Here is a 14,383-nt window from a genome sequence, read left to right as displayed (position 1 = left end):
GGTTAAAAAGAAGGCCGACGGTAATGAAGCTTATAGCAAAAGCGAGGAGATGTAGTAGTGTCAATATCTTCACTTTCGTGAGCATCTAATGCTCAACAGTTCTGGAAGTGAGATGCCGAATGATATGTTATGAGTTGTGGAAGCTGGGGCTTGATGCTGACTCTGCAGAAGAGGAGTTGCTCAGATTAGTTGAGAGATTTTGTCTCATTTATATCTGACTTCTATGGACCTTTTCATGTAATCGGCTTCGAAGCCCGGCGCTTAGATCGTGGAAAGTGTTAAAAGTTGGGAGAGCCAGGTGTCAATGAATATGGTAACAAGAAGGTTACTGCTTCTACGTCTGCATGTATTTGCATGAGTCTTGGTTTCTTCTGTCAGTTGTCCAATCTTCGCGTTTCTTTCCGCGGCACGACTTTGTTTTCTTCATCCGAACAAAACTGATATTGGATGCAGTAAGCTGAGCGTCGCACCGGAGCTTACATAGCGTCCTTGACTCAGCAGCCCCCTTATATATTCGGAAGTTCCGTACCGGCTTCCCTAAAAATCAGACGTACTCACTTCTCCCGAATCTGCTTTGTAACACTGAGTAATCGAATATTCGAAATGGAAAGCAACTCCAGTGGATGGAATACGATTTCCTGCAAGTAAAATACTAAACTTCTTTTCTTACCTTCTGGATTGAGATTGCTGTGCAGATAATGTTGTGTTGAGATCTCTCGGTACCTTAAAACGAGAAACGAGTGTCCAATTGGACGAATTTGCTGTGCTATGGAAGGTTGCAGTGATCAAAGTCCAAACGAAAGCTTAGTCACATCCACCCCTTCTCATAAAGGTACTTATTCATCTTTCTATCTTTACCTCATGCACATAACAAGCAAGAAATAGAATAAACTGAAAAGCAACTCCAGAACCCAAATTAAAAATGAGAATGTGATTGGCCCCTACTAAAGCCAAGGTAAAACGGAATCAAGCGAGCTGCAGGACTCTTGCAGAAAATGCTTACACTGGTAAGCTACCGAGTTGGAATGCCTGACCCCTGTGAGCGAATGAAAGTAACTTGGAAGTGATATCGAATTTTGCAAAGTAAGGGACTACTTTGATATTTTTCAACGGACCGAAATATTCAGATTTCTCACTCGAGGAAAGACTCATTGCGTACCGCAACATCTAGAAGATGTAAAAGAAAAGTTGGCCTTAGTTATCTCTATCCTCGTTTCTGCTACCCATGTCTACCTCGGCGTCTCTTTCGGCGCTGTGTCGGCCGACGTTGATTTTTTTGGTTTTCCGTGCCTTGTAGGGCTGAAAAACGTTACTTGCTCTTTGGCGAGATCAGCCGCAGGAACCATTGTAAGGGATCAGAAACGATTGGACAAAGTTCGGTAAGGAAATTGTAGCCGGGCAGGAGACCAAGATGATGTTGCACATTATGACGCGCAGGCTATCCCACGACATGCTCGGGATGTTTAGGCTCTGATGGTCTGAAGCTCTGCTCAGGCTCTGCTCCGACTGCTCACACTCGGCTGAGATAAAAGCAACATTTCCCCTTCGTCCACAGAATAGAACGAAACCAATGAATGAAGAAAGCAATCTTGAGACTATGCGCATTCTTACTATGAGTATTCTTACTCTGCAGCTCCTTAGATTTACTCTCTATATCCCCACATGTGGCATCTATGGTAGTTCCATCCACGACCTAATCACTTTATTACATTCCTCGATTTTCGGTCCGATCCATGCTGATGACATTGGATCGCAGGACACGGCTCTGGCAGGGTCGGCCCTACGGTACCACCCCACAGGAAGCTTCCGAGCTGATATGAGTTCGACCAATGACTCTTGTTAGCCAACTTTGTCTAACCTTATAGGGTACATCCGAGCGAGTGTAGGGTGACTGACTGAGGCACAAACCTTGTGTAATTCAAAACTCCAAAAAGGGGAATCTTGACGACTAGATATCCAATCACAAAGAGTCGCTATTACTGACGTTCTTATCTTTATTACGAGAAGTTGGCAATTGAGGCACGACCCCGCGTTATCTTCCGAAGATGGCTCGCTAGCCTACAGTCCGGTGAGATGACTGCATGGAGCTGCAGATCTTTTGGCTAAAAGGTTAGGATCGATATCCAACAGTCGCATTCTATCCTGTTTCGATGATTTTTACGAAGGCACCTAACTTTAGTCGGGAATGCGGGGCATGCCTGGGCAGCATGTGGAACGTTGTCGTCTCTCTGTTACATTTTGCATTATAAAGACGCTTTCCTCGACCCTGGAACAGGAGGAGAACCATATAATTTGTTTCATTGTCCAAGGTCATTTGAGATCCAGTATATGCCCTTCGGTGTCAATTCAATCGCAGCGGTCACATAAATTATCTAATTATATACGCCAAACGAACTAACTGCCTCACCATGGATCCAACTAGCAAACTATCAGCTGCACAATCCTATCAAGACGAAGAAATTGTTGAAGATCAATTTTCCAAAGCTCAACAGCGATATGGCGAGGAGCGCTCGAAGCGTCTACGTAAGGAAGGCAACGATCAGTTCATCGATATCTCAACCGATCTATCAGACAAGTTCCGGCACTTTCAAGAAGATCCATGGGTGGATGCGAGTGCTGTCAAAGATGCCCACACAATGTTCCCAGACAACCGATGCGAGGTTCTCATCTTGGGTGCTGGCTTCGGAGGGTTGATGCACGCGGTTAGGATGGTGCAGGCAGGTGTTCGCCCCGAGAACCTCCGCATAATCGACACGGCAGGTGGCTTTGGAGGGACTTGGTACTGGAATCGATACCCTGGACTGATGTGCGATGTTGAGAGCTATTGTTATTTGCCGCTACTCGAGGAGACGGGTTACATACCCAAACATCGCTACTCGTATGGACATGAAATCCGCGACTATGCCAACTTCGTTGCCGAGAAGTGGAAGATTGCCGGCAGCGCTGTCTTTCAAACCAAAGCCGAAAAGTTGGTATGGGATGAAGAGAATAAGGAATGGCAAGTGGAACTTGTACAGAGGCGTAAAGGAGTTCCGGCACAGACCTTGAATATCCGCTCGAAGTTCGTGGCAGCCGTCAACGGTGTGCTCAATTGGCCCAAGCTACCTGGCTTCCCAGGTATTCTTGATTATCAAGGACAGATTTTCCATGCGGCACGATGGGACTACTCGATAACCGGCGGATCTCAACAGGATCCGTCCCTCGTCAACTTGAAGGACAAGCGCGTAGCGATCATCGGCACAGGAGCTTCAGCTGTCCAGATCGTTCCGCACTTGGCACGATGGCCTAAGCATCTATACGTCGTCCAGCGTACACCAGCGGCAGTTGACAAGCGTGACCAATGTGAGACCGATCCAGTATGGTTCAAGGAGAACGTAACAACATCTCCTGGCTGGCAACGTGAACGTACGAGAAATTTCCACCAGCATTTCAACACTCAGGAAAACCCCGCAGTCAATCTGGTAGACGACGAGTGGACGCATGCCCTGGGATTAGTGGGGCTTGCTGGAAATCCCGGAGGCCCCAAATCTGTAGAGGATATTCCAGCATATCTGCAAATGCTCCAAACCATCGACTTCCCTAGACAAGACCGAATCCGCGCACGGGTACAGAGTGTTGTGACTGATCCTAGTGTTGCGAAGAAACTTCAACCATGGTATCCATCATGGTGCAAGCGGCCTTGTTTCCACGACGATTATCTGCAGGCCTTCAACCAGGACAACGTAACACTCGTTGACACAGATGGTAAAAGTGTTGATCGACTCACCTCAGACTCGATTGTCGTTGGAGATCAGGCTTACCCCGTCGATGTAATCATTCTCGCCACGGGCTTTCGCACGCCAATTGGTTGCACGCCAGCAGAGAACGCGAACTTGACTATTACCGGCCGTAATGGAGCTTCGATGACTGAGGTATGGAAACGCGACGGTCCCATGACTCAACACGCTGTTCTTGACCATCGGTTTCCCAATCTCTTCCTTTGCAGTTTTGTACAAGGGTCAACGAGCCCAAACTTTCTGTTCGCTATTGACTGTAACGCGAAGAATGCGGCATACATTCTTGCAGAAGCTAAGCGTAAGGCTGCTGGTCAACCCTTCAGTGTGGCTCCAACTGCAGCAGCAGCAGAAGATTGGGGCACTCAGGTGGCGATGAGGTCGCTAGCGATGGCGGCTTTGAGTGGTTGCACTCCGGGCTATATGAATCGAGAGGGTGAACTGGATCGAGTACCGCCTGAAGAGCAAATGAAGATGGCACGTGGTACTGTCTGGGGTCATGGTGTTGAGGACTTTCTTGAGCATGTGGAGAAGTGGCGTGCTGAGGGTAACATGCAGGGCATCGTGGTTGAGACGTAGAACTAAGACGAACTTTCAGTAATATGAAGCGTTACTTGAGCACCCCGAGACGGGTCCTCCAGAGAAACATAATACAAGATGTTTGTTTGCCTCAATATTAAATGGAAGCTATGCACTGTTGAATCTGGATTATATATCTGGAAAGGAAGCGTAATGAGCTCAAAACGCGCAAAACGCGCAGAAAGCGGAGAAAACGGAGAAAGCGCAGGAGCACATGAATGATTACTCAATGTTTGACTGACTTCTACTCTCCTAAGTCGCAGTCGTAACTTAAAAATTGACGCCATAAACTCCTGGATCTCTGCTTTCTAGTGCTGCCGAGCTATGTGGTGATGACATCCAGAAAGTGAGATAAACTTCCGAGGTGTACCTATCTTATACTGAGTATGAGAAGGGAAGAGGTCACCAACAACGAAAAAAGAGCATCATTTGAATCTGTAACACTGTAAGAAAGATGTGAGTACTAGGGTAGGTCAACTCCGTAGCCGCATCGCTATCATCTTGGATGTGTCCCGCTTGCCCCTTTTTAAGCGAAATCCCGCGAATGGAAAACCCACTCTGGTACCACGGCCGATGCCCAAAAGATTCTGATTGAATCATGTTCATATATTCAGACATCGAAGAAAGAAAAGCTCCTGTAAAGGACATAGTATACTAAATTCATCTTCGAATTGTGAGGCAGAATTCGGAATCTTTCGCCCATCAGCTACAACATATCGGGCCCCGGCTTATCTCAATATCAATCGTGAGAAAATGTAAATTCTAGGTGATGTTGAATTTATGGAATACTGAAGCCCCCAAACGATGCGTTTGTGCTGATCTTAGACTGCTTTATTCTGATACACCATGATTGGCTGGTGAGATCTGTTTGGAATCACGCCGTGACATCACATGAATCTTACATAAGATCAGGCAACACCTTTATCCAGATTTCAGGTTCACGCTCCACGTCAGATCAAATATATCTTCCACGAACATCAAACAACTTAAGATATCTTTGCAGAGCATACTTCCAACAAAGAAACCGCACGAAAGCTGATAAGCCAAAATGAGTCGTGGATATCGAGGCGACACCTGGAGGGAGGATGATCGTTTGCCTGAAGGCATGCGCCACGTCGGCTACGATGCGGATACCGAACAACATCATTATCAAGATCGGGATGGTAGCTATTGGGAGTCGGAGCCGGGAGCTCGACATGGAGTGTTGCATCGGAGTGAGTGATGTTGGTCTGAGTTGTTGCTATTGACATTAAATGCATTGTGTAGGTGGTACGAATTACGAGCTCTCAACCGTAACGCCTGTAGGTTTTCTTTCCCTGAATTCTTGATGGCGAGGGTAATGTTAACCAGGCAAAAGGAGCAAGAACGCAAAATGGAGAGACAGTCCTGGCAGTACCTGCTCCCATTACTTTTCCCACTCGCGGTGTTACTTTATCTCTACCAGTTTTTGGGGTCCAATTCGTCGTCGCCAGAACCAATGCAGTGTGGAGAGAATTCTGTCGTTTATTCAGTTAAGCCGGATGAATCGTGCTGGGCTATTGCGAGCGAGCGTGGTGTTACGGTAGCGGACTTGATGAAGTTGAATCCGCATATGGATTGTGAGGTATTGAAAGTTGGTGAGATGATTTGCGTCCCATCTGTCGAGTAACGTTTCAATGCTGCATTTATTGTATCAACATTTTCGAGAAGTTCAATAGCGGAATCTCAAATGACCAACTCTTCGATTATATATATCAAGATGAGAGTATGAGCGCGAAAGCACGTGAAACTAAACGCTAAACGCGCGGAATGCGCTGAGTGCGCTGAGTGCGCTGAATGCATTAAGTCGTGTCTCCCCACGCCTCTCACTATCTCTCTCAAGTGTATCAAACACATTCACCAATACCGAAATAGTGTTCCCAACACGAAACGCCCCTCGTCTGCCAACGGGGGTAATGTCGATCTCTTTCCATCCATCTTCGTCTGCTCTTCACGAACCTTCACCACCCCCTGGAAAGAAAACCAAACGCGCATTGACATCTCAGCAGTCGGCTCAAAAAAGCCCCCACGTGCAAAGAGAACTTCTGCGAAAGGAAAAGTTCCACAGAGACTGGGAATGTTCGCTGAATGAAAACAGTATCAGGTATCAATTTCCTCTTTCTTTGGTTCTGTACGGAGTTAGCAAGCTTGCTGTTCTTGCTTGGGTACACCCTTGACTCACTGTCGGTTTGCTCGACTTGCTTAAAAGATCATCCAAAGTGTGGAAAGGAACCCGACCAGGTCTGGATGAACGCTTCAGGTGGGAGAGATAACAAAGCTCTGAACATTTCGACAAGGAGGAAGATTCGTGCGAGTAGGTAGGCGAGCAGAAGAATGATCAAAATTAAGCCAGCGTAGTATCGACCGACTGATGGCGCTTTATTTTTATATTCCGTATCGATTCCGGAATAATAGGCGAAGGGCCAAATAGCTAGCACTGGCAAAAAGCTTATTAAGATGGAGGAGATCTTCCACCCAAGTTGTTCGATCGATGTTGGAAATTCCATGCAATACAATGACATCCACCGAACAGTATACCACCGACCATAGCACCAAGACCTTGGGATAGAATCTCGTAGTTGCCCCCAGGACGGTCCCAGACCTTTCTTGAGAAGTCGCCCTCCAGGGCTGTGTAATTACCCCCATCATTTGGGAAAGGAGCAAGATCCAATTCGAATCCTGTTCCAATGTTTTTCGGGGTCCTATTCTTCGCCCACACATACGTTGCTCCGCAACTAGCAATTTCCGTGACCAGTTCCAAAGTAGGGACTTTCTTCGCCTTGAGGATATAAACACTGTCAACTCCTTGAGGCCGCTTCCAATGAAGGACATAGGTTATTGAACTTGATACGGCAAAGGCGAGTGTTGCAATTTCCAGCTGAGTTGATGGGAGACTCGCCACTTTTCGACCGATGATCTGTACGAGTAGATAGAGGATTTGTATGAGTGCAAAGACTTTAGCTATTTTGTCTCCTCGGTCCAACTTTGCTAATTTTTGACTAGACACTGTAGGCATGTCGATCAGGTCTCCACGCCAAGCCGCTTCAAGTTGCCAGTTGTTCAGTGCCCAATAGCGATGCTGGAGATTCTGTAAATTGAAATCAAGCGCATGTTGTGTCTTAGTTCCGTTTGAGTTTTGGTTTCGAGCTTGGTCGACCAAAGGCTTAAGTGAAACTTTGGAGTATCAGCAACAGAATTAGTCCAGTGATGTCCTTTTTACAACACATCGAGCTGTGTATGCGTACCTGATTGTTGGTGGAGGACAAGGCCGAAATCAACTACAAAATAACCCATGTTTGCCATGTAAGCATGAACTTCCTCCCATTCAATACCACTGATGTGTTTCCGTATCACTCGTTGTTGTATCAAATTCTTTCCACTTTTTGCAGAAAGCTGTTCGCCGAACGCTTTCCCGATAAGATACTCCGGAATTAGAATTGTAAAGATCATCTATTTGACCTTCGTTTGTAAATCCAGAATGGCCCACCGTGCTGCTTGGATCGTACTTTTCGTTTGGGATCGCTGTGCTGGTATGTTCAAGGCTTGGATACTCCAAGTGCACAGAAAGATAAGTGACAAACAATTATACAAGATCGTAAGCGTACCACGGGTATTCGGTCCAGAAACATAGTTGGTACTGAAGGCTGGAATGGTACAATTGGGCTGAAAGGTAGACGCTTGGGCATGATGCACGAAGAGCAGCCAGAGAAAGCACATGTGGATAGATGGGGCCATGCCGATCAGTTTCATTAGACTGACTGAGGAACACAGACTTAATTTGAGATGATCATATCTTTAATGGAAAAGGGAAGATCTGACGAGGGGATACTAGTGCTTTGGGTAAAAGTCCTGATCCGATGGCTGCACTAGATTATTTCTGAGCTCAGTGGCAATTGGATAACCGGTGGGACCGAGACAGGAGGTTCGTTCGTGAAAGACATTGTCTCAGCCAAAAACAAAATCCGAGTCTGAACGTTCGCAATGGAAATTTCGAATTCCACGAATTCGGACGAGGAAACTTGGGCCAAACAATATTGACAATCCGGCATAGAGTGAGTCGAATCGTAAAGTTGGGATTGAGAATCAAAGTTGAGGTAACTATTGTTGAGATATCTGGGGTGATCCAGCGTTGTCTCATTGGCGCATCCTCTCGCAGCCACCTCACTTTGCAAGTCCACCAGTTGTCTGTCAAGTTATTGGGTGTAGCCATTCACTATATGTCCCGAGAGACATCGCACCCATTTGTACAGCCTGCCTTTTCATACTATGTGATGCAGAATTCTCATATTGCTACAAGAGAATAAATACTACCTAATACCAGCTCTCCAGAATAAGACAATAGAGGCCATTCGAGACTTGCAGTGCACGAAGAAGGCGTTCTTGCCCATCGACGCAATCAATTGGGCATATAAGAGTACTGCACGTGCCTGCCCACTTCAAAAATACATCACGGCGGTTACCTACAGACACGGTCCTGTGGTGAATGGCGAAATCATGACGCATCGCTTGCCTCCATCACTATTGGCAGATATCATCACATATTTGTCGCGACATATCGATTCTCTCAACTCCAGCACGCAATTACCGAGGGAAATTCACGCAGAAGGATTTTGGGTTCCGGAATAGCAGCGGTCGATATTTTGACCGTCGAAATCACTGTCCTGACCTCGACGGGGTTTTGGATGGACTGGGAGCACATGAAGATGGAAGGTTGTTTGTTTATTAGCAGTCTCTGGAGCATATGTAGCGAAAATCAAATAGACAGAAAGGACTTCGGTGCCGTGAATAGGAAGGTTCTCCACACTTTACAGTCCTCAATTATGTTTCAACTTCCCTAGTATATCACAAAACCCCCCACAATACCCAGTATCAATCTTTAAATACCTATCTCCTGTCCTCCCAAAACTCCACCCGAAATTTATCACCTCCCGTTCATCGTAGCATGGCGTCTCTCTCAAAAATGTTTCTAGCCTTTCTCCAATTCCCATGCTTAATGCAAGCTCTTTCGGAACCATAAAAGCATAAAAGCAGATCCTCTCAATCGTTCCAGAAGGATATGCCAGCGTGACAGCAAAGACAATCGGCATGTCTGGCTTCATGCATTTCACCATTTGTTCCATCTCTATAGCCGTAGGTGGAACGCAATCTGGCAACAGAGTAGTGACGACCTTTGTAGCTTGTTTGGGGTTGAATTCACTGGGTATCTGTAAATACACATTGACAGAATTCGACCGATAGTTGACAGCAACATGATACACAAGCCGAGCACCGATCGATTTGAATGTATCGATATGATCTCGAAACGATTGCGGAACATGTTCAGCACTTAGAACCTCTTCCACAGGACGAAGACGCATGAAGTAGATCCAAGTCTTCGCCAGGCCATACACTGTGTCGAAATCGGTACTTGGTTCAGGCTCATTGTCATACATGGAGAACCAAGACCGGAGAAGGAGTACTGTTGGATGTGTAAATGACACGATACCAGCGTTCACGGCACGTGAGATGGTATCGGCGCGGTTGTATTCTCCAGCCCAGAAATTGAGAGGGTCACCTGCTCTGTTGGTCGTGCGTATCGCGATTGCTCCATTTGATAGATTTTCGCCGAAGACTCGGAGAGCTTCCTGAACAGCTTGTGGAGAGTAAGGTGCCTTGATTGAATTTGATATATGTTCCAGATCCGAAAGGAGGCGATCGGCGGAGAAGGGCTCAATGGTAGATTTGCGCTTCATAATTGGAAATAATCGGAATACAGGAATATCAAGGGACTTCCAAACCGCAAGTTCCTAGAATTTATGGCGAGATTAATGTTTCGAACTAATGTAGTCAGCACGGATCTTGAAGATGCACCTACTCTGGAAGTGGTCTAGCACGCGTGGCTGTGTGCTGTTCGTACATGGGTTATCATGACCACATGCACGATATCCTATGGAATCAACCCAGAAGTGAACTCTGAATTGTGGAACACTCAACTATATACTTCGTAGGGTAACACAATCGAGCGCGGCTTGCATAAACACCAATGATCGATCCCAAATCTCTGGCTATCCAAGCTGCGCTCAAGTTCTGATCAAACATCAAATGCCCAAATTGCGTCCTCGAATCCTTTTCTCCTCTGTATCAAAACATCAAGATCTTTCTCCGGCGAAATTGATGCAACGCCCAGTTTTTGGAATTCGCCTTTAGGAACTCGCATTACGCTACCATCACTCATACTCAGCTCGAATCCATATACAAGCACCGCAACAAAGGCCACAATCTCGGTAAACGCCAGATGTCTACCAGGACAGAGGTTCTTTCCTCCACCCCAAGGGATATATGCTTGAGCTTGCGCTTTCTTTGCTTCTTTCGATAATGAATCCTGGTTGAGGAAGCGTCTCGGATTGAACTCTTTGGCATCAGGACCCCAAGTCTTGAGGTCGGCTTGCATAACTCCAGTAGGAATTTGAAGAAATGCTCCTTTCTTGAGGAAGTATTGGTTGTCTAGTTTGACGTCTTCCAGAATGGTGCGGACTGAAGCTCCTGTCTTGTTTAGACGCAAGGTCTCGTGGAAGCAAGCGGTGAGCAGAGGACAGTCGGATTGCAGCTGCGATATATTGAGCGACTCAACTTCGCCACCATCTCGAGTTTTCCGAGTCATCAGTTTGCCGACTTCTTCACGAAGTGGGTTGATCAAATCTGGCTTGGAGAAGATGTAGCAGATCATGTAGAAGACGCTGGGGACAGTATTGGTGCCAGCGGCCATAATGATGGTGATTTCTGCCTTGGCAATTTCTTCGTTGGTCAAACCCCATTGACGTGCGGCTCGAGCTCTCCCTTGAACTAAACCATTGGCATTCTTGTCGAGGCCCTCCTCATAATATTTTAGGAAAGCGGGCAACACAACGTTTCTGCCATCGTAGCCTTTGGGCGCAGTAAATCTCGGATGAAAATTGAGAACGAGCAGTCCGAGATCCCTTTCGAAGTCCCTAGCCTATGTTAGACATTATGAGATTTTGATGAGATAAGAGCTTACCAAATCGATTGAATCAAACTTGGATTGTCGGATACAGGGTTTGACAATCCATACAGTGTCCCTGCGGATGCGATGGTGTATTCATCTCGTAGCCAACGAAACAATTGATGCCTCTTTGAACCAGCATGAACAGCATTCAGGGACTTGGCAAGATAGTTCAGGACTCGAGCATTAGTTTCCAAAAGACTCGGGCCTTGGGCTAGCGATGAGTGCATCTCATTATGGAGGTCGATCATGTAGGCGCCTTCGCCTTTCTCAGGTCGAAAAGCAACAATGTCTATTCCATGCTGATCGTAATCTATCGCTCGACAACCCCAGGCTTTGATGGCGTTGAAGTCGATTTCCTTGCTTTGCCGGAAAGCGGCTTGGGCTAGGTCAGGTGACTGGATGATGTAGATTCTGGACGAGAAGATCTTGACTGTATAAATAGGACCTTTGTAGCGCTCACTTAGATAGCAATGTTAGTGATGTGGTAGAAGTTCATGGACTCCACGCACCTTATATAAGTGAAATAGTTATTGTGCTGGCTGAGAAGGCCGATCATGTGACCAATGAAGGGAATTCTAGAATAGACAACTGGCGGCTCCCCCGGTTCTACATCTTCGACGCATGATAATCGAATTACACCGAAGGAGACTAGTCCAAGAACAGATGCAATGAGCACTCCATAGATCGCCTTGGCCAGGATGTTGAGGTTATCTGTTGCAGATGACATCGTGCTGCATCGGGAGGACGAAGGAGAGTTAATTGTGGTCTGTACCCAGAGATTAACACTAAGAACCAGACAATCAGGAGTTACGACTTCTTGAAGGGTGGGGATGCAAAAGATTTGATGGAAGAAGCAAAAAGGAGGTTTTTGCGGGAAATGAACTGTTGATGTTGGCTGGTCGCTTAAAAGTAAGCTCAACCTTAATAAATGAGGCGCAGCCCAGGTGGACATGGCTAAGGCTAAGGTCAGGTTTTATTTCGCGTCCTTGGTGGAAATGTGAAGGCGTACCCAAATTACAACAACCATGAAGACAAACAAATATTTAGGTTGTATGCTAGTCAAGACAAGCTGGGAGGATGAGCTTCTCAAAGGAGCCTCTCACTTGACAGACATCCCTTAATTTTTTGATAGGCTTCGCTTCTAGACGAGAAGTAAGTTTCAATAGATAGCCTTTGTACCAAGGAGTTGAAATTTCTATAGATAATAGCCTTAGTACAGTTACATCTCCATGTTCCACCTAGCTGAGCTGTATCTCAAGCAGTTGCGCGCCAACAGCAGTTTCAACCCCATCCGCGTCGACATTCACTCCACTGCCACCTCCAGTAGCGACATAGAGCTTATTCAGCTGTCCCTCACCACGACCGAAGGCAGTTCCGGTAGGCTCAGCAATCTCAGTTGAATCGACATCACCCGCAACAATAGCTGTCTGATTCGTCCCTCCAGCTTTATTGAAGCTGATTTGCAAAATCGAGTTTTCAGCTGCGGTGGCAGCATAGGCATACTTGGTGCTATTGCCAAGAGTAGTGTTAAGTCTGAATCCGTCGGGTGCGATGACAAAGTCATCCAAAGGTGAAGCGTTGACAATGACTTTCCCAACGCCGGCCGTGACATTCGAGTACAGCTTTGCTCTGCAGAACCCTTCGTTCGAGCTCTAGTACAGGTACCCGTCTTTGACTTTGATACCGTTGATGTCAATTATCAAATCATCCTCCATGGCCTTCCAGCTTTCTCATTGTTAACATCGACGGCGAAGATAGAGTTCTGATATGATGCAGAGGCCAAGATGATAGTTTCGTTGAACGTCGACATACCATTAAATCCTGTCGGGGCTTGAGGTCGCAATCAAAGTGATGACAGGCAGCGTTGCATTCTGGGTAAAATCAACCTCCCACACATAGGTAGCGTTCGTAGGAGGATCCTCTATATTGTCCGAAGTTGTGTTTGCGCCCGTGACATAGAAGACATCATGAGCACCTTCACTGATACCAGACAGTCCTAGTACCGTGTCAGAAGTCACCAAGACTTGCTTCTCTGGATTCGCCTCGTTTGCGTTGAATGCCAGAAGCCTTGCAGGTGGCCCAATTTCAGTTGTGAGGATGATGCCATTTGATCGAACGGCAATATTCTCCAGCCAAGTGTCGTTCGATGCGAATTGGTAAACAATCCTCACACTCAGCTCTGTGGCGACTTGCGTCGCGGCGGCCAGGGACCAAGCGAGGGCAACGAAAACGGATTGATGCATGCTGAAGAAGAATCAGATGATGAAAGGAACGACGAAATAGACGGAGGTGGTTATGCATGAAAGTCGACGGCGAGTGTTGAAGATATTGTGAGTATCTACACAAGTCGTTTGTTCCTACCGAGAAGACTTGATATTATCGACCAGAGCTTTATTCAACGAGCTCATTCGCCGGATCAAAAGCCGGAGTCGTGGCCAAGGACGAGGTGGAACATCCATGAATCTCCTCGCCACGACCTCATTCCTGGCACTTTGGCAATCTTCAGTTGCCCGTCCGTTTGCAAATATGGGATTCTGTTTCAAGTCTCCAAAGCATCATCCTTAAGCCTGTATCAGCTAGGTCTCGATCTGCTGAGAAGAATGACTTACCACCATCATGAATTCCGATATGCCTGAGCATAGACTCTGAATGTGGGGTATCTCAACGACCAGCTAGGAACGTTTATCTAGTAATCTTCCCCAGGCCATAACGGACTATTCCTACATCTGCTATTGTATGATTTGTGTCTTGAAGAGGTGCTTGGGGTCGTTCAGAACTTCACGAGTCGAACGAAGGCTTTCGACGTGGTCGTGGGCCTAGGAGGATGACAGCCCTTCGCATCATCGTACATTCTGCCAATCGGAAAATGCAAAATGTCATTAGGTATAGAGTAGTACCCGTCGATGTTGGATTGTTAGTCATTGTGTATCTGCTCAGTAATGCGATTGTGGATATGCTGAATTTTGTAGAGTAGTGGTGGGGGCATGTCGAAACAGAAAATTCCCGGAAT

At 46.5% G+C, this 14,383-nt stretch overlaps 6 protein-coding genes across 6 annotated transcripts; 2 read left to right on the top strand and 4 right to left on the bottom strand.

Moving 5' to 3' along the window:
- Nucleotides 1–2,039: 2,039 nt before the first annotated feature.
- On the top strand, nt 2,040–4,401 carry LY89DRAFT_339972 (FAD/NAD(P)-binding domain-containing protein). The gene is made up of 2 exons (XM_018206860.1): nt 2,040–2,068; nt 2,115–4,401. The coding sequence occupies exon 2, from the start codon at nt 2,409–2,411 to the stop codon at nt 4,350–4,352; it is 1,944 nt and encodes a 647-aa protein (XP_018062659.1). The 5' UTR covers nt 2,040–2,068; nt 2,115–2,408; the 3' UTR covers nt 4,353–4,401.
- A 910-nt stretch (nt 4,402–5,311) lies between these two features.
- LY89DRAFT_691170 (uncharacterized protein) lies at nt 5,312–6,069 on the top strand. Its single transcript, XM_018216246.1, has 3 exons — nt 5,312–5,566; nt 5,619–5,653; nt 5,710–6,069. Exon 3 carries the CDS (start codon nt 5,725–5,727, stop codon nt 5,998–6,000), a length of 276 nt encoding a protein of 91 aa, XP_018062658.1. The 5' UTR covers nt 5,312–5,566; nt 5,619–5,653; nt 5,710–5,724; the 3' UTR covers nt 6,001–6,069.
- A 731-nt stretch (nt 6,070–6,800) lies between these two features.
- LY89DRAFT_765146 (uncharacterized protein) lies at nt 6,801–7,664 on the bottom strand (the record flags this gene model as incomplete). Its single annotated transcript, XM_018221658.1, has 2 exons — nt 6,801–7,544; nt 7,616–7,664. The coding sequence occupies 2 exons, from the start codon at nt 7,662–7,664 to the stop codon at nt 6,823–6,825; spliced, it is 771 nt and encodes a 256-aa protein (XP_018062657.1). The 3' UTR covers nt 6,801–6,822.
- A 1,412-nt stretch (nt 7,665–9,076) lies between these two features.
- Nucleotides 9,077–10,305, bottom strand: LY89DRAFT_339943 (uncharacterized protein). Its single transcript, XM_018206859.1, has 2 exons — nt 10,225–10,305; nt 9,077–10,156 (listed from the first exon to the last, which is right to left on the bottom strand). The coding sequence occupies exon 2, from the start codon at nt 10,100–10,102 to the stop codon at nt 9,185–9,187; it is 918 nt and encodes a 305-aa protein (XP_018062656.1). The 5' UTR covers nt 10,103–10,156; nt 10,225–10,305; the 3' UTR covers nt 9,077–9,184.
- Nucleotides 10,306–10,440: 135 nt separating this feature from the next.
- LY89DRAFT_677170 (cytochrome P450) lies at nt 10,441–12,100 on the bottom strand (the record flags this gene model as incomplete). The annotated part of the gene is made up of 3 exons (XM_018213661.1): nt 10,441–11,338; nt 11,386–11,832; nt 11,883–12,100. 3 exons carry the CDS (start codon nt 12,098–12,100, stop codon nt 10,441–10,443), a joined length of 1,563 nt encoding a protein of 520 aa, XP_018062655.1.
- Nucleotides 12,101–12,611: 511 nt separating this feature from the next.
- On the bottom strand, nt 12,612–13,838 carry LY89DRAFT_711717 (uncharacterized protein; the record flags this gene model as incomplete). The annotated part of the gene is made up of 3 exons (XM_018217923.1): nt 13,230–13,838; nt 13,033–13,091; nt 12,612–13,002 (listed from the first exon to the last, which is right to left on the bottom strand). The coding sequence occupies exons 1-3, from the start codon at nt 13,614–13,616 to the stop codon at nt 12,612–12,614; spliced, it is 837 nt and encodes a 278-aa protein (XP_018062654.1). The 5' UTR covers nt 13,617–13,838.
- Nucleotides 13,839–14,383: the final 545 nt, after the last annotated feature.

The sequence above is a fragment of the Mollisia scopiformis genome, assembly GCF_001500285.1.
Source record: "Mollisia scopiformis unplaced genomic scaffold LY89scaffold_33, whole genome shotgun sequence".
NCBI lineage: Eukaryota > Fungi > Ascomycota > Leotiomycetes > Helotiales > Mollisiaceae > Mollisia > Mollisia scopiformis.
This window is presented reverse-complemented; position numbering and strand designations above follow the sequence as displayed.

Coding starts and splice junctions, on each gene's coding strand:
- LY89DRAFT_339972 (XM_018206860.1), top strand. CDS start 2,409: ATGGATCCAACTAGCAAACTATCAGCTGCACAATCCTATCAAGACGAA.
- LY89DRAFT_691170 (XM_018216246.1), top strand. CDS start 5,725: ATGGAGAGACAGTCCTGGCAGTACCTGCTCCCATTACTTTTCCCACTC.
- LY89DRAFT_339943 (XM_018206859.1), bottom strand. CDS start 10,102: ATGAAGCGCAAATCTACCATTGAGCCCTTCTCCGCCGATCGCCTCCTT.